Source organism: Diabrotica virgifera, chromosome 2 (genome assembly GCF_917563875.1).
Source record: "Diabrotica virgifera virgifera chromosome 2, PGI_DIABVI_V3a".
Lineage (NCBI taxonomy): Eukaryota > Metazoa > Arthropoda > Insecta > Coleoptera > Chrysomelidae > Diabrotica > Diabrotica virgifera.
The window spans coordinates 263,896,607-263,922,981 of record NC_065444.1 but is presented as its reverse complement, the minus strand read 5'-3'; the positions used below and the strand labels follow the sequence as shown (position 1 = coordinate 263,922,981).

The 26,375-nt window shown below is 32.9% G+C and overlaps 1 protein-coding gene across 4 annotated transcripts in view; it reads right to left on the bottom strand.

Annotated features, from left to right (window-relative positions):
* Positions 1-4,360: 4,360 nt before the first annotated feature.
* The window catches only part of LOC114332601 (serine/threonine-protein kinase NLK), a 498,632-nt gene continuing 476,617 nt past the window's right edge, over positions 4,361-26,375 (bottom strand). The window contains exons 9-10 of one of the 4 annotated variants that reach the window (XR_007696651.1): positions 14,166-14,265; positions 6,919-7,052 (exon numbers count right to left, since the gene is read on the bottom strand). Coding sequence is in view for 1 of the 4 variants with exons in the window: in XM_050644606.1 (XP_050500563.1) it covers positions 6,974-7,052 (79 nt within the window). In the remaining 3 variants the exon portion in view is untranslated. Of the gene's footprint in view, positions 7,053-14,165; positions 14,266-26,375 lie in introns of all 4 variants that reach the window. The other 3 variants (XM_050644606.1, XM_050644607.1, XR_007696650.1) reach the window with 3 other exon arrangements.

The following is a 26,375-nucleotide window of genomic DNA, read 5'->3' as shown; positions in this document are numbered from 1 at the left end:
TATTGGCAATATCATTTTAAAGTCTTCTACTTTAAAATGTATAATATATGTCTGAATTGCCAATATAAATGAGTGAGATTAAATAAATTATTAGAAGAATTTTTTTGCTTAGCAACAACACTTTAGTTTATTTTAGTAATATTTTGTATTTTGACAACGGCACCCGATTTGGGCGTCGAAACGTTAATAAAATTATTTTTTTCATTTTAATTGTGGCTTATTTCCCATATAAATAATTAATCATAAAAATGCCACAAGGAAATAGCTTCAGAACAACATTAAAAAATGTAAATATTTCGAAAATTATTAACTTTAGACCTATAAGACCTTATACAAATTTTTCATATTTTTAAATAATATATTCAAAAATGATTTAATATACAGGGTGTTCCATTTAAAAAAATACAACTTTGGTTCATACCGTCGTTCTCACTCACCCTGTATAATTGAAAATAATTTTAAATTATAGACCTCTTTGATACACATTAGTTTTGTTATAAACATTTTTTTGTATATCTCATAGTTTAGCCGTAATCAAAGACGACCAGAGGTTTGGCGCACCCTGTATATATATTTATTTTTCTTAATATGTATTATGTAAGCTGTGTATATGATACGGTCGTATCCAACTTGGTGCCTATGCATTTTGGATTTGTCAAAGTTGCTCGTGAAGTTAGGTGTGTTGATAACAGTCGAGATTTTGGGTCGACCCATTATAGAGTTTGAATTATCGACCGTCATAGTTCAGACTGTCATATTCGCAAGTCGTCCGCCATTTTGGTCCAAATGAATTTACAAATTCATTTTATTTTAAAGAGGATTTTTAAATTTTTCTAAAGATGATTTTTTAAATTAATTATTTCGTTGACGTTGTCTGTTATTTCGTTGATTTCAATAGTTTTGAGCCTTACGATTACTAGTAATTGAATAATTATTCCTATCCATTTGTTTTTGAACATATTTTGAAAAGTATTCACTGTTATTATTTTCCTTATATATTATTTAAGTTAATTAAAAAATAACGGTTAAGTAACTGTAATCGAGGACCTGACGATGAGCCTCCGTTCGTCCAAATTTCGATAAAACGAGTGTTTTCTTTTCTTTCTCGTAGTGTTATTATGCATTTTGTTTTATATGACATAAATATACCAACTTTGTTGAGTTTATTGTAATTATTGTATAAATAGACATACCTGTATAATATAAATGTTAAATAGGAATAGCCAATATAGAGTTGAATTAAAAGCAATTAAACCTGTTAAAATAATACTTAGAGAAAATAATAACTATAAACACTTGATGAACCGAATGTTTTCGGAGACTGATTATCTCCTTCTGTAAAACAATAAATAATTTAGCTTTCAAAATTAAAATCTAGGTCATTAGCGAGACCACCTATCAAAGAACCAATAACATTGTACTCCAAAATATACAATTAATGAATACAAAGGCTCAAAAATCATTAAAAATATATACTTTTATATATAAACAGAAAATATTAAAAACTTCATGTACCTGTATAAGTGTACAATATTAGGTACACCAATGACCCAGTTATAAAAATATTGTTACAATTGAAATTATCGATAAAAAATTACATAAAACGACCAGATTTTGCAGAAAATTGTGCTTGTAGTAAAATTAGTTAAATATAATGTAGAAAATTTAAAAATTCAGCACGATATATATAAAGACTGGATTATATGCAAAATGCATATGCATATATATGCTGCATATTTCTCATGTTTTTCATAAATGCATATGCCTTGCATATTTGGAGATTTAAGAGCATATAAATGCATATTTTGATGGGAATTTACTCTACCCCATTTAAAAATAAGGTATATATTAGTAACATCAACATCCATTAAAATAAAATGTGAAAGTAAATATTTTGCTGTTAAGCTCCTTTGTTGTTGTACCCATAAACATAATGGGCGTTATTTATAGCTGCAGGTATCATTATCCGGATATTTAAGATTTATAGACTTCTCAGAATTTACAAATTACCTAAGTAAATACCGATTATATTTTGAATAACATTACAAATATTACCTGTACTTTCTGCTGGTGTCGGCCAACTATGAATTATTCTGGGAAAACCAACCAAAACGAAATTTTAAGCATTTTAAGGGTAGGATAGATTATTTTATTTTATGAATGGTTAGTCTTAAATCAATCGCCGATTATTCAACTTTTGTGATTGCAAGTTATTGACTATACTGTGTAAAAAAATCATTTTATTATTATTGTGAAAATGCCTAAAGTAGCAAGGGAAAAATCAAGTCTTCTCAGAAGTTGGATTGGAAGTAACAATCATCTAAAAGTTATCGACAGTGAAAGTATGTTTTGCACCATTTGTGATAAAAAGGTAAGTTCTCCACTTCAATAGATTTTTAAACTTATCAAACTTCTTTGCACATCTATGTGTCTGTCTATTCTAAAATGACAAACCGTCCCATTTCTTCAAAAACTGTTTTTTAAAGTTCGCAACGGTTTGGCTTATACAGAGCGAGGTGTTGAGAGTGGCCCACCCTGTATACTACGGTACACTGACTGTACTTTATTGTTTGACGATTTCAATTTCACTTTGAGAAATAAAAAAAAATTGGGGGAGGTTTAAAAAGTTTGATCATTTTAATGTAGGTATCTATTTACGAAAACATCTAAAACATCATTATCATTATATTCCAGATTCCATGTCAAAAGAAATTCCAAGTAGTTCAACACATAAAAACTTCACTTCACCAAACTAAGCTATCAAAAAATGATAATAAACCTCGCCAGCAGATTCTACAGAACAGTTTGCAGATTCAGAATACGTCAGTTGGGCAAGAAACCTTTGCAAAGGATTTATGCCATTTTTTTTTGAACTGCAATATCCCTCTGCACAAGTTAGAACATAAATCGTGTCAAAACTTTTTAAAAACTTATTGCAAGATTAAAGATAAACCAGCTCAAATACCAAGTTCTTCAACTCTTCGGAAAAAATATGTCAGTGCATGTTACAAAGATGTGATGACGAGTATTAAAAATCAGTTAAAAGCCGAATATCTTTGGATTTCCGTCGACGAAACAACGGATACAAAGGGTCGACAAATTGCGAATCTAATTGTTGGAGTTCTTAACGACTCTGGCGATTTTAAAAACTCATACTTAATTAGTGTAAAATGTTTGGAAAAAACAAACTATGCTACAATAGCTAGATTTGTTAACGAATCCCTAACAAATTTTTTTTTACCTGATCAAGTACCATTTGAAAAAATATTATTAATGCTTAGTGATGCCGCCTCATATATGATGAAAGCTGCATCCAATCTTAAAATCTTTTTCCCTAATTTAATTCACTGTACATGTTTGGCGCACGGCCTAAACAGAGTTGCAGAGAAAGTTAGAATTGAATTTCCCAATGTAAACACCTTAATAAATAATGTAAAAAAAGTATTTCTGAAAGCACCACTACGTGTACAGGTATATAGGGAGATGCTTCCCGATATTCCTTTACCACCAGAACCAGTATTAACCAGATGGGGAACTTGGCTTAAAAGTGCTATATTTTTATCTGAACACTACGACGACATCAAAAGCGTTATTTCAAGTTTTGATCCGACTTGTACCGCTATTGATAACTGTCAAAATATTTTTAAAGAAAAGTCTATTAAAAATCAATTGTTGTATATAAAATCGAATTTCGATATCATTGAAAGTTCAATTACAAAATTAGAGGCTCAAAATTTATGTCTTCACAATAGTATGTCTATTGTTGATTCGGTTAAACAGAAAATAACAAATCTGAATGGGGAAATTGGAGTAAAAATTAAAGATAAACTTGATGACGTTTTAAACAAAAATGAGGGTTTCACTTTATTGCGTTCAATAAATAATATAATCAATTTTGGAAACTTCGATGAAAATATTAATATGGATCCGTCTCTAATAGCAAAGTTTAAATATGCCCCAATTACATCTTGTGACGTTGAGAGATCTTTTTCTGCCTATAAACAAATATTAACAGATAGAAGACATAATATTAGTTTAGAAAATATGAATCAATATATGATTATTTATTGTAACAATAAAAATATGTAAATTTGTTTTATTGTACTCTTTTTATAATATTAGTTTAGAAAATATGAATCAATATTGTAACAATAAAAATATGTACATTTATTTTATTGTACTCTTATTTATCTTGTGGTCAAAATAAAATATTTTGCCGTTTTATTTGTCACAAAACCTGAAGTTAAAAAAATATATTAAGAAATAATAATACAATTTGGTTTAAATTCAAACCTATTTATTTATTTTTATTATTTTTTATTTATTTATGTATTTAACGTAAACCATAAAATTATTCATATAAAAATAAGTGCATATATAAATGCATATTTGCATGTTAATTGTGCATATTCAGCTTGTTTTAAAATGCATATTGCATGCATATTTTAGACATTTTTTAGTGCATATTTTCCAGTCTCTAGATATATAATATTTTGTTGTTGATTTTTCATCATATAGCAAAAATCATTTTTTTGATAACTGTTATGTTTATATAGGATTAGCCACAGTTGGGTTGTAATGACAATTATGTATTTATTTACCTAAAAAATACCGTTTTGATTTCCACACCGGAAATCGTTATCAAAAGACAATTAAGAGAGAAATTTGTTGAAAAGATGCATACAACCGCCAATTTGTTGTTATTATTGAGGTTATGTCACATCCCAATCAGCAGATAAGTATTTTACTTTGTATTATTATGGTTGTAGGCCACAGCCAGCTTTGGCTGGAAAGATATGACAGTGGATGTTTTATGCTCTGTGATTTTTTTTGTATTGTCTCCAAAGTCATAAATTATGTTATAATTATACAAACTACCAATCTTACGTTTTTTCATTATTTTCTTTGTTTATCTCTCGCTTTGGCTGATGACAAATGATCTCATAAACATAAAGATGGAAGAGGCAAAACAAATTCAACTAAAAGTCAAGAGATTTGGTCATAAATAAATGATCATCAAGTGGTCAAGGCTAATAAATGTTTAAGGGATTATCATATTTATCACGTGTCTCAAAGCAGCATTTACTCCGTTATCTACCTCCTAGGCTTACTTGTGCAAAATCAAAATAAATAACAAGATATTATGGTTCTTCCCAGAGTCTTCCTTCAGTGCGTCACAGTTTTTCGATTTCTTTCTAACGCATTAAGTTGGAAGTGACAGAAAAAAAGTAATAAAATAAGTTAATAAAACCATTTTTTTTAGTAAAAGTGTGGCTTATTTTCCATTAAAACTAGTTAATTGCAAAAATGCCACAAGAAAATAGCTTCAGAACAACAACAAGAAAAAAGTATGTCCGTGATTATAACATTTATAACATTTATTCTAGTTGTTGATAGATGACGCTATAATCGGAAAAAAATGATTTACCTGTTATCTATACGACTATAATCTATACAATATATGAGACTATACAAATCAAAGAATAGAATTTTTTATAAATATAATAAACACTATTGATTTGTTTTTATACCAAATTGCAAATAAAAGCTTTAGGCTGATTCCGATTCTGACAATTGTCAGATTTAACTAAAATGGCATGCAATGATTCCCGACATCCTTAAAATCATATATGACGTCAAAATTAATGACGCACCGAAAGAAGACTCTGACAAGAACTTTAAAATACACATGCACTCTTTAAAATAATTTATCTCCAAGAAAACTCGTTTTTCTCAACGCATGTGGAAATTTTCATATAGAAAATATGTTTGAAATGAATTATATCTACAATTTGCTTATTTTTTTCAAAATTTTCTGGAAATGCAAATAGCAGTTTTTTCCCAAATTTCTGTAATACAATTTGTATTTTCATACAAGCAAATTTTTAAGCAACTACCTACGGACTGTGAGAATTTAATTGAGATCATGTGATCACTAAAAAAGATACAATTGAAGTCAATTTTGACTTCACTTTAACCACTTACCACTTCCACAAAACCTATATTAAAAAATATAGATATTATTTGGAAAATACCAAATAATATGTTATTTTTAATTAAAATAAGTACTCTTTCGTCCATTTTAATCTTAATTCAGTACAGCCTCCCGTGAATGATCAGATAATACTGAGTTATCTCGGAACAGTGGCTCCGCCTATCAAACCAATTGAGCTTCTCCTTTTGAGTTAGTCCCAATATTAAACCTGATATCGCAATGCCGTTTTAAATATATTTCTCTCCGTTCCTACCGTTTAAAGTTAATACCTACGTTAAATTATTTCCGATACTGTAGTTTACATATTCGTGATGTAAATACATATATTCATCTTTCTGCGTATCTCTCAAACTAAATTGTAATTGCCCCAATAAAGGTTTAGATGCTGTATGATGAAAGACCAGTTATACTTTTACACAAAAAATTAACAAATACAATCAAACTTGCCAAAAACTACGCGACAGGCTATTTAGGCAGATCTACTTAAAATTATTGTATGTAAGCGCTTGTCCATATGATGGCGGTTTGCCAGCAGTTGACGCAGCGGTTAGCCGACGTTTGTATAGTACACATCAGAGCGGTTGACTGGCGGTCCCATTCCTCCCCTAGTTAACTTACAACCACCGTCGTTTGACGACGGAGCGGTTGCATGTGTACGCTTCTATTTTTTCCTTGGCAACTTGAACCGCGGCGGTTGGGTTTTTCAGGTAAACCGCGACGTCGACGTTGGCAAACCGCCTCATGTGGACAAGCTGTAAGATAAAATCACACTCTGGCCGACTAAATATACACGAAAACACACACTATGACGAATGTTTGTTCAGCGCGAAAAATTGTCCCGTATTGTTTGCTTGTTTTTACATTGCATAGAATCCCTGATTTATATTTGGTGTAAAGACGAGTATCTATTTACTAGAAGGTCCATTTTTAAAAGGTAAATAGAGAGACAAAGAATGGTACAATATACATTAACGACCGTTATCTTCGTACAACCACCCTGGGTGATTCCCACTGATGCGGTGAAGGGGGTAGTTCTGATGGGTGGGCTACTGTCGAACTGGAAAATAAAAAAGATAACGTTAGCATACTTTGTGTACTTTTCATACCTAACAAGTATTCAATGATACACTGAATTGGGTTACTTTTTACAGAAAAAGGTTAACAGCTTCGCTTAAATAATATTTTTAATGCGTATTTTGAAACTAAAATTGCCTCGTGTTCGTGTGTAGTTTACTACAGCCTGGGGAACAAAATAGGAAAATTTGTATCCTAAAAAATGTTATGTAAGTAGAGTAAAAGTACTGCAGATGGTAACGAGAGACAGCTTCAGGGGGCCTTCACCATAAATTGACATATGTTTCTTCCTTATACGAGTCAACAGAACTGCCTGTAGAGTACCTGATATGTACATGTCTTCTTATGGAGTCTGATGACTCTATAAGGAACAAACATATGTCAAGTGATGGTGGTGGCCCCTGAAGCAAATTATATCGTAAGCAGTCTCTATTTTATTTTTACTCACATTTTGAGTACTAGGAAGCAGAATGTTGTTGGATTTTTACCTAGATCAGTCGACAGGTGCAGAATGTAGACGGCTCAGATTAAAGGTTATTTCCAAAAATTCTCTTTTCCTACCTATAGAGATCTATAGTACTTCGGTCCTTTAGATTTCTCTTTGTTTTAATACAGATGAATCTGGCATGTACGTGTTATCAGAGAGTGTTAAAGTAATCACCAATTTTTCTTCTGAAGTTATGATAGGAGTATCATAACTCGCATAGGAGTATCAGTGTCCTTAACTGAATTTTTTAATTTATCCAAAAGATTATTAAACGATTGAACTGACATTCTTGTATAGTTCATAGCAAAAAAAATCTTGTATAGTATAGCAAAACCTGGATCTGGGAATCTACGAACATCCTTAAAAAAGATTTGTGTTTCGTGGACTTCTGTTAGATGTTCGAGGAGCTACTTATTGCCAGGTCGGCAGGTTAATACGATAAAAAACACTGCAATGGCACATGACATATCATACAAAGAATGATTACTTTCAGAATTATTGAACTCCCAGACTCTCCAACTTATGTACAGAGTATAAAGTAGTGTTACTGAACAGATCTGTAAATGTGGAAACTCACTTGGAGTGGTATAATTATCATCATAATACGCTGGACCATTGAGACTAATTAAATGTTGGCAGATTCTTTGGTTAATGATATAGCAGTAATGTTACAAAGAACTCTCTATAGAAAATTATGCAAAAATACTATGCATATAAGAATGGATGACAGAACACTTGGTATGCTTAGTAAAATTATGGTGGGACGGCAGCCAGTAGGAAGGTCAATGAATAGGTGTACAGGTGTAGATAACTGGAGCATAGCAGCCAAGGAAAGGTATGCTTAGAGGCGAATGGGCTCACCTTAGGAGAGAGGAGATTCTTTGGTTATTAATTTAACCTGTTATCACCAAAGTTAGAAGAAGGATTGGCCAACCGTGCGAATCAGTATCAGAATTACTCCTAGAGAGGAACAAAAAGAAAAATCTGCGTGTATAGTTTGACAAGTCTACTTTGACGACGATTGCCAATATTCGAAACGAATAGGAACAATGCGACAAAGTATGCACATACAAAACTCTTCGTCACCCCACACCCCAGAACAGTTGGCAAAGTGGAACGTTTAAAATATCTCTTCAGATAACAATATCACCAAAGATACAAAATAGACACTTCAGGAGGAAACAGATGTATGTACAGCCTTCATAACACTATTAAATCCAAGAGCCTAACAAAAATATATCAAAAATCTGAATATACAAAACAGTGATTAGACTGGTGCCATGTACGGGTGTGAGATGTGGACACTGTCAAAAGAACCCGAATACTATATCGAATGATAACAACAATGGCGTAACCAGAATGATCATAAGGGGGGGTTACAACTACTGGTGAATGCCCTTGTATTCTCAATATTTTTATATGGAGCAGAGACTTGGACTCTTCGCGCATGCGAGCGCCAAAAAATTGATGCCTTTGAGATGTGGTGCTGGAGAAGAATGCTGCTCATACCTTGGACAGCTCATAGGACAAACGTTTCCATTCTAAACAAACTCAAGATTAAAAAAAGGTTGTCCACAATATGTCTGCAACGAATACTGCAATTCTTTGGTCACGTGGTTCGCAGAGGTGACGACAGTTTGGAGAGATAAACTGTTTCTGGAAACGTTCCGGGGAGAAGATCAAGAGGACGATCACCAACTCGGTGGTCTGACCAAATAAAGCATTCAGCTGGAAACTCATTCTGCGAAGCTCTTAGAGCAGCTGATGATAGAGACCAATGGAGAAACATTGTTAGGAATATTGGAAGAAATCACGATCCTCAGTAATGGGGAAACGACAGGAGAGAGAGACAACTACTGAAGAGTCTCTGGGGGTATGTAATAGTAATGGTGTTAAGCGTATAGAGCTCAAAGTACATCCCAATGGGGGGGGGGTTATAACCCCCAACCCCCCTGGTTACGCCACTGGATAACAAATGCCGAGGTCAAACACATGTGTAGGGATAGCGACGTAGTCCAAGTGATTAAACCCCAACGTCTAAGATGGGCAGGCCATGTTCATAGGCTTCATAATAAACGCATTATCAAGTTAACCTGGAAAGAGGGCAGGGAGAAGGCCCTTAGGACGTTCACGAATGCGATGGAGAGATAACATATGGTCAGATTGGTCTCGAATAGCTGACTGTTCGAGATGAAAGCGAGTTGTGCAGTCAGCCAATAGCTACCCCGGTTTGTAGTGCTGCGAGAAGAAGAATAATAAGTTAGCATATCTTATCTTTTTATAAGCTGCTAGAAAATAATACCTTATTATATTAAACATACTACTGAGTTGAAAATTGGTACCTAATAGAACCGTATTTAGAATATAGAGAAATATCATCAAAACAAAAATTTCAGATTATTGAAGTAGTCACTAAAGGTTCCAAACCAAGGCCAAAAAATAAAACAAAAGAAAATGTTATAAACTTTGTCAAATTTGAACATAATATATACATTTAAAATAGTTATCAATTCATAAAACATATTCCAGTCACCAGATGATTAGGTGCATAGATGATAAAAAATGATTTGTGGTTTCGACATATATATTATTAGTAAGCTGTAACTTTCACCTTTTGTTTTTAAAATAACCCAATTCAGAATGATGATGGAGAGTTGTATCTACAGTGACAAAGCTGGTGTAAATGTGTCAAGTCTGTATGAAGTGAAAGAAAAACGCAACTATGTATAAAAAACTATAAAAAGAAACATATTCGTACAACTTCGCATAATTTTAACTAAAAAATATTTTAAAGAGATCTTTGATGGTATCGATCTTCGATGTTCGTAAGCATGCCCCAGATTGAGAAATCCATAGAAGTAATGTCTGGCGACCTTGGAGGCTACGGTTCGTTTACATCCATTGTTGTTCTTTAATGATTTCTGAGTGGACAGTATATTTTTTAAAAATTATCCCACTCCTTCCAAGTGCCTTCTCTATTGAGGTTGGCGATCTCTCTCTGTTCTGAGCTTGATGAATTAGGTCATTCCCTGTTGTGTGGGTCCAATCTCTGATGTTTCGGAGCAAGGATTTTAAGAATTATAATAAGGTAAAATTAGGTCATAGTAATTCTAGAATCTGACGAATTAATATCGTATCTTTTCCTTTTCTTATCAAAAAAGTTCACTATACTGATGATTTTTTTTTTCATTCACTTCGTGCAATAAACATTGACAATCACTTTAATCGAAGCCAATAAAACTTAGGTATATGATATGTATTTGGTTTAGTACAATTTTTGAATAATTAGTTCTTATAATTTTTAAACGATCAATCAGGTCTCAACATCTAACAATTTCTTCGTCTGCCTATTGCAATCTTAGCATGTTGCTTGCCAATTTCCGGTTATTATCTATACATTGCTAGTTATTCTTCTTTTGGCATCATAACCCTGAATGGTTCTTTGCATGTCTGGCTATGTCCTTCTATTCAGGTCTCTCTTGTGCCCTTCTTCTCCATTATCTTATGTTCATGGTTTTCAGGTCGTCTGCCACGTCATCCAACCATCTCGTTCTTCCTTTTTTTCGTCTTCCTATTGGCTTCTATTGTAATATTTTCTTTGTTGTTATTTGTATCTTCTGGTCTCTGGATATGTCTCAGTCATAAGTCTTCAACTTTTCACAAATCTTACAATATCACACCCTTCATTTAATTCATTTTTGTCGTCGTTTCTCCTGATTCTCCATGTGCCGTCTTCCATTTGTACTGGCCGTATACCTTTCTCAGTATATATACTCTCGAATATCTTGAGGTGGGCTTCATATATTACACATTGCAAGTTCTAGCTATAATGTGAGGTAAGTCATTAATTGAAACTTCATCTGAATTAAAAACCTTTTCTTCTTTCTATCACTTCATTGCTAGACAAAAATGGACGTACGCATTCACAATTTTTTACGTCTTCTTCTTCTTTTAATAGGACTAGGTCCTGTTTCTTCTGTTACAGTCTCGGCTGCGATTCCGAGCTCCAGCTCTCGTGGTTTTTTGGGTCTTCCTATGGGTCGCTTGGTGTTGAGCTTCAGTTAGACGGAGAGGCAGCGCTGAAAAATCTCTTTGAATTTACTAAAGCTAGATTTTTCACAGTTGATTACTGTGAGTGTGTAGAGAAACATACTGCGGTCGGTCAAGCGAAACGTAGAACAGGGGTTACTGAGAGGGTATAAGTTGCTTTCCTCCGAAGGTAATTATTTCCTTTTACTAAGACTGAAAATCAGTACACACATTCTAGATTAAATATAAATAAAAGTTATTATAGTCGGACAGCTGTATGACGGGACAGAGCCAGTCGGTCGGCCCCAATAGTCGATTGAGGACATGAAGCATTTTGGCTCGCAATTTTTTCGTCCAGCATGGATTTACTTGAAATTTTCACAGACGGTAGGGAATAGTCCAAGGATCATTTTCTATATCATGCCGCTATGATACGCTAAAACCTTGGGGGTGGTTGCCACCCCATCTCGGGGGTGGGAATTTTTATTACATTTTAACCATGTAATTCGATGGAAGAAGTGGTTCTAAGACAAAAATGTTTTTTACATTTTCTTCGTAAAACTAATATTTTTAGAGTTATTCGCGCTTAAAAATAACAGTTTTTCGACGAAAAAATCGACTTTTTTAGAGGGTTTTTTGAGAATACCTCGAAAAATATGCATTTAATAAAAAAAACTGTAGATATCAAAATTGTATCTTTTAGTAACACAAACCAAATTCTTTTCCAATAATATCTTTCATGTCAAATGCATAATTTGAAATATTCAAAGCCAAATAATGGGAAAAATTTGCATTTTTCGAGGAAAACTTAAACAATCTTTTTTTCAAGTATACATTTAGACATTTCAAAAAATAATAATAAAAATTTCTAGCATGAAAATTAAGCGACTTGTAATCAAAAAAATGTTGGTACCTGCTTGTCTCTACGAAAAAATCAGTGAAAACAATCCCCTAACTACCTTCCTAATTCAAAATTGGTCTTCACCTTTCTGTAGTTCCTTTTATATTTATAATACACTCAAGGAGTTTGACCTTTTTAAAATGCCTAATTTTGGAAAAATTGGAGTTTAAAGAAAAATTTATTTTTTGCAATTTGGTATTTTTCAGTTTTTACTTCAAAATATCTCCGAAAATACTGAAGATACGAAAAAAATTATAAACTACTTTTATTACTTACTTACTTACTTTACTTACTTACTATTACTTAGCTTTTTTAATGACTAAAATTACCCTGTGCATAGATTTTCATTACAGTGAATAATTAGCCAGATACAGCTGTTTAAAGTCTCTATTTTCCAGCAAACACCCCCTTATTCGAGCCCTTTAAACAACGTCCCAATTAAAAACTAAGGGATCTTACGGAATTTAATTTACACACTCTTATAGCACTTTAAAAATCCTACAAAATCATTTTTAAAGAAACTTTTTATCGCCAAGAATATATAGAATATTTTTCGAGGTATTCTCAAAAAACCCTCTAAAAAAGTCGATTTTTTCGTCGAAAAAATGTTATTTTCAAGCACGAATAACTCGAAAAATATTAGTTTTACGAAAAAAATGTAAAAACATTTTTTTCTTAGAATCACTGTTTCCATCGAATTACATGATTAAACTGTAATAAAAAATTCCCACCCTTGAGATGGGGTGGCAACCACCCCTAAGGTTTTAGCGTATGATAGCGGCATGATATAGAAAATGATCCTTGGACTATTCCCTACCTTCTGTGAAAATTTCAAGTAAATCCATGCTGGACGAAAAAATTGAGAGCCAAAATGCTTCATTTCCTCAATCGACTATTGGAGCCGACCAACCGGCTCTGTCCCGTCATACAGCTGACCGACTATAATAACTTTTATTTAAATTTAATTTAGAATGTGTGTACTGATCCTTAAATCGATTCTCCGTAGGAAAGCAACTTTGATACCCTCTCAGTAACCCCTGTTCTACGTTTCGCTTGACCGACCGCAGTATGTTTTTCTACACACTCACAGTAATCAACTGTGAAAAATCTAGCTTTAGTAAATTCAAAGAGATTTTTCAGCGCTGCCTCTCCGTCTAACTGAAGCTCAACACCAAGCGACCCATAGGAAGACCCAAAAAACCACGAGAGCTAGAGCTCGGAATCGCAGCTGAGACTGTAACAGAAGAAACAGGACCTACTCCTATTAAAAGAAGAAGAAGACGTAAAAAATTGTGAATGCGTACGTCCATTTTTGTCTAGAAATGAAGTGATAGAAAGAAGAAAAGGTTTTTAATTCAGTGTCTTCGCCCATTTCGATATCCGTTCAGGGTCCATCCGACCTACGTCTTGAACGCCTAGCTCTCTCAATGTGTCTTCGTATCGTATCCTCTCTCTGAGTGTGATATCCCTTATGGATCTTAGGGTTTTCATTTCTGTTGTTTTCATTATTTATTTGGTCTTTGTTGTCTTGGCCCTTGTCTCTGCTGCGTATGTCAGTACGGGTCTAACGCATGTCTTATAAACAAAATTATTAAACGTATTAAACAAAAATGAACAGACAAATGCGAATTTGTGCGACGATGCAATAAAAAAAATAATAAAAAAATAAAAGCACTAACCTAAAAAAAGAAATGCAGTCACGCAGCACAGAGAAAGATGACGGGTGATAACAGAATTTCTAGGGTCTTCTTGAAGGGTGCACAGCTGTTATCATCCTTCCTGTACAACAACCATCATCTTACTTGAGCCGTTATGTTTAATAACTGAATTACTACAGTGTGTTTAAATTTTTGTTGCCGTTACTTCTCATAAATACTAGTTTTGATTTTTCATTAAAAATACTAATTTTACACCAATATTCGTTGTTACATGCAGGAGTTATAGACAAATCAACTCTTAAAACTATTTTATAATCATACAAACTAAAAACGCAGGATATGAGAATGACACTATAGCAAGTATTTGCGGACAACCTAGAAAACCTACCAGGGGCGGCTCGTGATAGTAGAAGGTGGTGAGGCACACTACACCTGAGGAATTTTATTATGATGGTTAACTTCTCTTTAATGGCCGGAAGGTCGATTTTGTGACGTCATAACGCTAGGACGAAGCTAGGACAAATAATCCCGGACAAAAATCCCCACAAATTATCTCTGGATAAAAAATCCCCAGACAAAAAATCCCCGGACAAATAATCCCCGGACAAAAATCTCCACAAAAAATCCCGGACAAATAACCTCAACAAATTTTTTAGACACAATATCCCCACAAAAAATTCCGGACAAGAAATCCTCAAGAAATATTTGCTGCCGATTAGTTCTCTAAAAGTTTTCCCGTGAATGCGATCGACTCAAATACTTTCAGCCTCAGTGTATAGAATTTTGAATTTCAATTCCATATCGACAACTTCAAATTTTACACAACAAAAGAGAGAAAGTACTAAACAGAGCGTCCACAGCAAATAAGGGAAGCAAGGTCATGTAACTTCATAACTAAAAAAACACGTGTCTGAGGCAGGCCTCCAGGATAGATGAATTTCGTTCCCAGAATTAATAGCACATTTTTCAAATTTTGCCGCTGTCGTCGTTGTCCCATTTTAAGAAATGGTAGTATGCTAGACAAGGATGGCCGTGAGGCTAGCTTCATCTGTAATGATTTGAGAAAGTTGGAATGAGATGCATGATGCATAGATGCATTTAATACTGGCACGTGGAAGATGGATACAAAGATAAAGAGTCAGGGCCGTACCGAGTTTAATTTTTTTATAAAAATAAAGTTTTTTAGGAAATTTCAAAAAGCGAAATTATATTTAAAAAACTGATTATGAAACAACGAAATAACGTAAATAGTCGATTGATATACTGGTGAGGCACTGCCTCACCTGCCTCATAGGACAAGCTACAAGCTACTGAAACCTACAAGTCCTTATGAATCAATATAAACGTAAAGAAGACAAAGCTTATGATAATTAACAACAAAAACTCAACAGAAGGTCAGGTCTACATCAACCAGACCCCTCTAGAAAGAATGACGCACTACAACTACCTCAGCATCAGAATATATGAAGATGGGGGACTTCTTCAAGAGCCACGACCTCTGTCTTGGTATAAAAGTAAGAATGCTGCGATGCTGCGATGCTACGTATTCTCTGTCCTTCTTTAAAGTGGTGAATAGTGGACCTTGAACGAAGATATGCGCAGAAGATTGGAAGGATTTGAGATGTGGTTATATCGGAGAATACTTCAAATCCCGTGCACTGACCGAGTCACAAATGAGGAGAATCTATAAGTAGTTACTATAACGATAAGGTTACTTATGGGATAAAAGATTTCCAAGAGCAGAAAAACATCATCGTAACACACTTCTTAAATTCTTTTTAGGAATCTTAAATAGAGACAATGGTTCTATTAACAAGAGTGTTTTCAACTTAGGTACAGTTGATAAATGAACAGATTTGAAAGTTTAAAGGAAAATGGCATTTGTGACACTAAATTGTTAAGAATGAAGAAAAAAAGACGCCGAAATTTCTGCATCAAATATATAGGTGTTTTATATAGGCCTAGAAGACCTAAAAAAATTGCAGATCTTATTTCCTCGAGCTAGTTCTTCAACAACTTCTTCTGACAATTTCTCTATTTCTCGCACAAATAGCATACAGTAGTGCACTGACAGTCAAGTTAAGGAAAATTTTGAAAATAAGGTTTTTTACAAAAACCCAATTAAACATAACTATTATTTCTTTACAAATGTAGGTATGTACTTTGAAAAGAAACGGCAAACAAAATTTAAATACTTAAAAATAATTGCAAAATGTTATTGATGATGTTAACTTTTCAAACTTCAAACAGCTAATAGCTCATAAAAGCAACACTGTTACGATGATATATTCACAAATATGTTCAAGATGATGAAGTTTTACTATATTTTGCACAGAAATCAACCACCAATGATACATTATGATTTTTACACAGTTAATTTCAAAACAAGAGATTTAATCATTTGTAGAAATCACCGGGTAAAGAATCACTGTAATTGTACAAAAAAATTAAATATATATGTAGTGCATATATTTCTTGTATTTATATGTCCGCAGAGTAAGAGAGGCATGCGTATTATCGTCAAATCGTTTTAATGCCTACTCGGAATAGATCCTGGAAAAAGATCTTGAGAGTGAAACAGCTGGAATAAAGGTAAATAGAGTTCCTTTCCATTAACAATGTTCGACATGCGGATGATACTGTCATCTTAACCGATAACATTGAAGATAGACCAGAAGAGGTGACTAGAATAACTGAGTATGAAAAAGAATGCCATCTAACAATGGACGTCAAGAAAACAAAATTTATAAGAATATCCAAAACTCAAAGAAATAACGAGAATCTTCGGGAAATAAACGTAACCAATATCGAACGGCTAAACAAATATGCATATACTCAAAATGGGTAGTAGTTCCCTGGGTTGGCTGTATACTATATAGTTTACAAACTCTAACATGCAGTAAAACCAGTTCTATGTAACTGGCATAATTTACTGAACTTTTAAAAAATCCCAATGGATTGAATAAAATAAGTTCATTCAGAACGTTTTCGGACCTATCAGTCCATCATCAGTGAATCTAAAATAGAATAAGTAATCCCATTATTAAAATTGAAAAGATGGTTGAAATTTTGAAAGTTAAAAAATTCCGGTTATGATTACTTACTCATATATACTGGCTAACTATACCCAGAACCAAACAATGGTTGTAATTATAATTCAATCTACATTATAGTATTGTAAAATTGAAAAGGCTAAACGCCGATGTTAAAGGATAAACTCTGGGAACATGGTTAAACTCTAAACGAGAACCTTAACCAACCATCTTGGGTCAACGAGGTCTGCCAAGTGTCAAAAGTTGGTAAGGACCTACTTGAAGTGACAGTAAAGGAAAAAGGTAGTCGATTTTCAAAAGTTTTAACAAAAGGTCATGATCCAAAACAATGATATGATAAAGATTTTAATTTCTGAAAATGTCTATCACTTAAATGTATTGTTTTAAAAAAGGAAAAGACAAATGTGTTTTACAAAATTTAGAATTTAAAATTATTTATATTTAACTGTTGACTACAACTTGACTATAAAATTAAACTGATCAAATTAGTTAAAAAAATGTGAACTGATTAGTAATAATGATAAAGATAAATCAGATGGTGATGAGAGAGAAGAAAAAATTAAATTTTGAATTGGTTTACTATTATGCAGAAAATTAAAATGTACGCACATTGTATTGGTGGTAGTATATATTGAACAACATTAACTCACAAATGATTACTTCCAGGAAATCAGAATAGAAATGGCTAGAGGGTTTCGGCAAAAAAAGGAAGAAGAGCTGCAGAAGAGCTTTAAAGTTGGAGCTAAGAATAAGATTGGCGAGGTGCTACGTTTTCTCGAGTTTGTTTTAAGGAATGGATGCTTGGACTTTGAATGCGACAGCATCGAAAAAACTGGAATCATTCGAGTTGTGCGTGTATAGAAGAATTTTGAAAATATTTGGACAGAACAAATCACAAACAAAGAAGTTCTGAGAAGGGTGAATAAATATTATGCAGGATTATGCTGATTATGTAGGAAATATCTAAGGAAATAGAAGCATAGGAAGACGTAGAATATGATGGTTGCGCAACCTGAGATAAAAGCAAGAATGGCCGAATTTGCTTCTCAGTAGCAGCCTCTGAATTCGCTGAAGCACTTATTACACCTTCAGTTTCTTGGCATTGGCCCAAAATGGTCTTCTATTTCAACTGGCAGCCCGAGTGCGATCCCTTTTTGGTGGTTACTAAATTCAACTCCTAGGAACATCTAGAAAAATCCCATTTTCGTACACGAAGACTGACATAGGAAAATTTGCCAAGAGAAATACGAGAGCTGGGAGCAAGGGAGTTTGAAAGGAGAGGAAAAGCAAGAACAAAATGGGCAACAAAGTGACTAAATAGGCAGAAAAAGCGAAAAAGATAAACATTGATTACATATTAGAAAAAAATCCAAACCAGTTTTAAAAGAGATAATCAAAGGTTGTAATTCTGTATTCTGTTTTCAAAAATCGTTATACATAATATCCGTAAGGCGAACTCTTGAAGCTGTTTTTTCCTTTTCGTTTGACACATAAAAAACTATTTAATTGGTTGTATCGGATAAGTAAGGGTACTTAACCAACTAACAAACTCCTAGTTTAAAAAGTTATTTTTGTATTTTTGCACAACAATGTGCCCTGTTTTCTCTATTATATTAAAACTTAAAATAAAACAAATATGTGCTACATAGAATATAGTGTGTTTGTGAGTGGGTGAAAGTTAATATTATGTGATATGAAAAGTCAACACAGTCAATGGTATTTATATCATATATATACAGATTTGACTTCCATGCATTTATTATAAAAAAAACATCAAAGTACATAAAATATTCGACAAATATATATGAATAAATAAAAATCGGTAAAATGTTCTATGAATACAGAAAGTAAAGGTTTTCAAAGAAAAGTGAAAGGGTAAAAATGTGCCTGTGTTTTTTAATGGCGTACGAGATAGAAGTAACATTTTCTAATTTAAAAATAAAAAAGATAGGTATTATTTAAATTACCTATATATAATTCGCTGTTTAAAAATGGATGCAACAAACATTGAACGGTAATCAATGGACAAAACTAGGGAGGCTTACATTCGACGAAGGATGGAATAGCTACTGCTGGTGATGATTGTTGACTACCGAATGGCATTTGATTGCGTTAACCATCAAAAGACGATTGAAATTCTAACAACAACAGTGATTAACGAACAAAACCTAGGTTCTCAAGATTCTATTGGTCCCAAAGGTCAACAGTCGAAGTAGAACAAATAACATTGGAAGATTGGAAGAGACGGTTGTGTCCTGTCCCCTATCCTGTTTAATCTATACCCGGAGTCTATATATGTAGAGCGGTATTGGATGAGGCCCAAGGTGAAATCTAGATCAACACCTCAACAACTTCGATAAACTATCAGATTGAGAATACCTGAACATAAGACAAATAAAAGACAAATCTAGGGAATTCAACACTCTCTATACATTTGTTTTATATATTATCACAAAGCGTTCGATGGGGTCCAATGGCAACACTTATGTCAGATACTAAAAGAAGTATGCGTACCATAACACTTATTTTTGCTTATAACTGAATTATACGAACAGACTACTGGAACAGTTAAAGTTGAACACACACCTTTAAAAGAACTCCATATAGAACAAGATGCCAGATTTACCGGCGTTTTTTTTTTTCAGTAAGTGATACATATATTTTTCATTTCTTCGTTATAAAATCCAATTCATCATTGGAGTTATTTCTTAGGAGTTAGGGATTACTTTTTGCAAAATATAGCATAATATTCTTTATTCATTTGCAAACAACATAATAAGGTCATGTTTTTTCTATTGTCAAACTTTAATTCCAATTTATTTCTTGTCCCTTCATTAGGCTTTTTTTTCATTTTTTATATGACGTAATATATAAAAAGTTTCAACAGATATCAGGCAGCCTTCTGTCATGCGCATCTAAGGCAATGTCCCTGTCATGTTTGCATTGAAAGTAGCTTCAGAAATTTTGACATGACATATACCTAACCTAATGTTTAATGTTTTTGTTTTGGTCCAGTGCAGTGAACCTGTGCTGGTACACAGATTGTAATAAAGAATGTAATTAAATTTGATAAAATTTACATTTTAGATTCCGTCACTTTACATCACTTGAAAACTTACTCACTCGAATATTTAATTATGTACCAGTTAGTACCAGATTGTTAGCAACGCGGGTATGGGTTCCCCATAGAGTTTGCTGTTTTTTTTTTGTTTGGATATACCAGTACCTGATTTGATTGCAACAGGATTCTCAGTAGGACTTACTCACACAGCAGCCAACAAGTTTTACAGTGCCAAGAGGGCATTCCTATGGACTTCAAATTTTCACTTAAATAGTACTGTGAAAAATAAGTTTGTTTACCTATTTATCCACTTTTGGTCACTATATATTTAATTTTGATTTACTAGTTTTTGGTAAATGGTCTTGGCTGATGATTGATTTCCTTTTTAATTATGTATATTTAATACCATCCCAAAATCTTGCTTCAATTCCGTCACTTAAATAATGGCGTGTCTACTTGACGAGTTTTTGACCAACTAAAGTTCCAATCGAGAAATCAACTCCGCTTCATTCCAACGATGTTTTTGCGTGTGCACAGAGAAATGTCGTTTGTAGATCGATCGCGGGCGTATCACAAGGAATTTCTTGAGGGATATTATTAATCCAATTTTAATTGAATTAATTTAATTAGTAGCGTAACCGCTACACAATTATTTAACAACCGCTAGTTATTTACCATATATGGAACGCATATTATTAGAAAAGCGCTTGAAAGAATGGGGAAAGGGATTCTCAATAAATGACCGAAAAATAAACAACCTACGGTTTGCAGATGACACAGCCCTTCTTGCAAATAGTCAGGAAGAGCTCATTAATCTTATACAACTGGTTGAAAATGCAAGTCAAATATTTGGTCTGCAGTTAAACATATCAAAGACAAAAATGCAGTAAAACTAAGACAAGGGGAAAGAAAATAGGTAGATGCCACTGAAATGTTATGTTGGAGACAAATGTAACGAATTCCATGGACCGACACAGGACAAATAATTCATTTTTATATGAGATAAAGGTCTCCATCTCCAACAATTATAATACTTTGAACATGTTTTAAGCAGACACGCAAAACATGAAAAGACTCATTATCACAAGAAATTTATAACGCCGAAGATCACGAGGAAGATCCTCAACAAGACGGATCAACCAAATTACAGGAATAAGCAAAAGATCTATGGATGATTTAAAAGAAATGACCAGAGACAGAAATAATAATAATAATATCGTATGGCAATTTTGCCGGGGAGATTCTTTCGGATTGTTCCGGCGCCATTTACATCTTTAACCCTGTTTCAAGTAACTAGTGTCGATATACACTAGCCCAGGGGGACCGACGGCTTAACGTGCTCTCCGAGGCACGGTGAAACGGCTCGTATCATTTTTAGAAATGAAAAATTGATTGTCGTTGGCAGGGCTCGAACCCGCGTGCTCTGGCATATGAGGCCAGTGATCATGCCGTTGAGCTACGGCCATTCACACCAGAGACAGAGATCTGTGGAGACGAACAATACACATCACGATAACAAACAAGTACCTATCTCAACTAATCACAATAAAAAATGCTACTATTCTCGTTTCAACTGTGAGAAGAAGTCAAATTTTGTAAAATTTTTGAATTAGAAAAATAATTTAGATAAAAACATAGGCAACATTTTTAGTACTTCGATTCTAATTATCTCTACAGAAGGGTTTATCTAAGTCTACACAAGGAAGATAGGAAGAACTAACTACGAAGATAAAAAAATTGTAAAAAACAACACGCACGCGCCAGCATGGAAATCATTTTATATACAGGGTGAATCAACACATCTCGCCAAAATATCTTTACGATTGATTGACAAACGAGTTTAAATTTTTTGGCGCAATTTTTTGAATTGATTCACCCTGTACTTGGTTAAAAATGTTATGATGTGTGTGATTTTGAGTATTACTTTAAAAAATAACACTTAGCACCATTTGGTGTACGTTATTTTAGTAGTATTTGATATTGTCGAATGTTAGAACACAAGGTTAAAAAACATAAATTGTTAGAAAAGAAATTTTAGAATTGTACTTTTAGATTATCTATTAGAACAGAAATATAAATAAACGAAAAACCTTTGTAAATTATAATATTTTTCCTAACCTAAAATACTACGTCTAATAAGTATATACAACGTGGGCGGTTCCCAGAAAAGTATATTAAAGCTTAATTTATTATTAAAATTATAATTTATCGAAAAAAACTAGTCAAGTGATATTGTTCCTGTTAAATGACAGCTTTAAGGCTTTTCGGCTTATTGGCCTAATTGTCAAATCCAATGTCGATTCGTACACCAGGGAAATAAGGCAAAAATTTACCATGTTCGGGACACTTGAGCAGCCAGGTTGCAAATGTGTTTTTTGCGTACTATATACCTAATACATTATAAATACAAAAATGGCCGTCACAGTTCGGACCAGAATTTTAGTTATTAACAAATAAGGGTCAAAAATGGCAGTTTTTTCGTTTAAATCGCTACAGGTAAAAATAGCGTAATTAAATCTCTTATTTATAGTATTCTTCTTTTAGTAGATGAGCCAAGGTTTAAAATGGCAGTTTTCGAATTTTGATCCGATCATTTGTTGCTTTGGAAATTGCAAAATAAGACTAAAATTTCGAAAATAAAAAATTTGTATATATCTATAACTTTTGAAAAAATTACCTTAAGACTTTTATATTGCACGAGAAGTTGAGTCAAACAGTCCACATAATGCACAAAAAATTTTAAGACGATTCATCAATTAGTTTAAATTTCATTCAATTTGTTTATCCTAAAGAGCATTTTTTTGTAATGTTATTGTTCAGAAAATAATAATGATATAGCAATTATGTAGAAACCACATGAAAGAAGAATAGTTATATTTTCAAAGTATTTTAAAAAATCATTAAAAAGTCATTTCTATCATTCCGAAAAACATTTTACTAAAGTAGAGTCATTTTTGGCTTATAAACAATTTGATTACCTTTGTTCATATTGACTGTAGGCTTAAACTACAATGGGATTTGAAAAGCTGATATTTTTACACGAATTTTCAAAAAAAAACTTTTTGCCTAGGTTGATTACGGTCAAAGTTAGCCACTTTTTTTATTTAATTGAAAGATACCTTGTTTATAATAATTAAGCAACCTAACTAGCGCCATTTTGAAGTTGAAGGAATATAGTTTATGTGTAAAAAATTGAGTAAACTTTTGAGTTTTAATAGAGTAGTTAATGAAGCTTTAAAAATGACGTCCTAACGAAATCGATTGGTGGTCGGTGGAGGGGATTTATTAAAATCCGTGCACTCAAAAAATGAAACTGATTCTTCAAACATATACTGCGATTAATATATCCGGAGCATTTTGATGGATTTTGATCATAATTTTTTTATTTGTATGTACTTGTAGTCTTATAGAGTACGTCATGTATACATATCCCCACCTAACATTATAAAATCGGGGATCCCCACCTAAAATAGGGGGAACCCCCTTATCACTCAGGGATATGAAAAATAGATTACAACCGTTTCTAAGACCTACCGAATATACATATATAATTTCATACAAATCGGTCAAGCGGTCTCGGAGGAGTATGGCAACTAAGACTGTGACAGGAGAATTTTATAGATGTAAATATATAGATGGCTATTAAAAAATAGGGGTTGGTGATGAAAGAGTGAAAATTAAGGGTTGTATGTATTTTTTAATTCTACATCATATAAAAATAAGGTAGACAATTTTGTTCAAAAAAATATAAAAAATTCAAGGGGACAACCCCCCCTATAACTTATGAGTATCAAAAATAGAATAAAACCTATTCTCAGTCCTACAGGATATACGTGCAAGATTTCATAAAAATCGGTCAAGCCGTTTCGGAGGAGTATGGTAACTAACACTGTTAGAGGAGAATTTTATGTATATAGAAGCAATTGTGAATTAAATAATAAAAGTGGCTAACTTTGATCGTAATTAACCTAGGCGAAAAGTGTTTTTTGAAAATTCGTGTAAAAATACTAGCTTTTGAAATCCCACCGTAGATTTACTCTACAGTCAATATTAACAAAGCTATTCAAATTGTTGATAAGCCAAAAATGACTCTACTTTAGTAAAATGTTTTCGAAATGATAAAAATGACTTTTTATTGATTTTATTAAACACTTTGAAGATATATGTATTCTTCTTTTATGCGGTTTCTACAGAATTGCTATATCATTATTATTTTCTGAACAATAACATTGCAAAAAAAGCGCTTTGGGATAAACAAATTGAATGAAATTTAAACTAATTGACGAATCGTCTTAACAATTTTTGTGCATTATATGGACTGTTTGACTCAACTTCTCGTGAAGTATAAAAGTCTTAAGGTAATGTTTTCAAAAGTTATAGCAAATTTTTTATTTTCGAAATTTTTGTCTTATTTTGCAATTTCCAAAGCAACAAATGATCAGATCAAAATTCAAAAACTGCCATTTTAAACCTTTGCTGATCTACTAAAAGATTATTATTCTAGATAAGATATTTAATCATCCTATTGTTACCTGTATTGACCCTTATTTGTTAATAACTAAAATTCTCGTTCGAACTGTGACGGGCATTTTTGTATTTATAATGCATTAGGTATATAGTACCCAAAAAATCCATTTGCAACCCGGCTGGTCAAGTGTCCCGACAAAAACCTTATTTCTCTGGACTATCGGTATCTGCTACCTAAATTGAAACCAATACACCTACTTGCTGAGTACCCAAGTATTAGATGCACAAGAAAAGTCTTTACACGTCATGCTTTACTTGTTGCGATATTTCCACAAGTAATGTTGGCAAGAACATCGGAAGACCTTCCAACTTTTACTAAAGAATATGAATAGAGTGTGCAATAACTACGGTATACAGATTAATACCAATAAAAAATGTAGTACTTATATGTATATGACATTTAGTAAATTACAATTCATTCCAATACCTGGGACAAATACAATACGAGCTATGATAAACAAGAAAAATGATCAAACATCGAGATCAAAAGAGGTATTGAAATTGCTAGGTCTATTTTCATAAAAATGAAGAAACTATTTAATAATCGTGATATCAGTCTCTCTAAACGGATAAGAATGTGAGGAACATATGTATTTAGTACCTTGTACTTCGTGGAAGCATGTACTCTAAATCAGAACAAAATAAAAAGCATTGAGAGTTTTGAAATGCGGTGCTATCTAGATTGGCCGAGTCACAAACGAATAAACGAAAAAGTATTATGGCGAATGTACAAAAGGTATGAACTAGTACCATAAAAAGAGAAAATTTTAATACCTGGCCCATCTAATGCGAAGACACAAATACATATTCCTAACAATATAATAAGTAAAGGGAAAGATTGAAGGACGAAGAAATCAGGGCTGGGCTCGATGAAGGTATACCAAATCACAAGAAAGAAATGTTTATAACGTAAGAACTCCTTTTTAGCTTATATTTATTCATTAATAATCTATAAATAACCGATATAATTAACCGATGTCGAAATAAATCAATTGCTTACTGTAACGGGTATTATAAGACAATATTTTTTATAAGTGAATGAATTATGTAATTATCATGAACAAAAGTCCTGTTTTCTATTATGAGCATACTTACATGTACCTGGTATCCTTAAAACCATTTTTATTTTTCCTAAAAAAGTTACTTGAAATTTAAGGAAGCGAAACAAGCGGTATTTACTTTTCACTTGAAGTTTGTTCATGAAACGATGGCTAAATTTTTTTAAATGGATTCAGTTTTATCTCCTTTTCCATATTATGTTGTTTATTTAATAACTGTTAAGTAGTGTAGTGTTTAATTTTTTTATATTTGTTTGCCACTCCTAGTCCCAGGTTTCTCTCTAACTGGACTATCCAATTGATCCACGTATAGGGTTCACCACAACAACTGCTTATTAAAGGGGTGTAGAAAGTCAACATCAACGCTACTACAGCTACAGGCTACAGCTAACATCAATATTGCTACCACAGCCCACATCCATGCTGCTGCTACTCCAGCCTACTTTTATCTGCATGTGAAGAATACATTCATCCACTCCTTCAGATGTAACAGTATGTATCTCTAATTTAACTTAAGTTAAAGTATATTTTT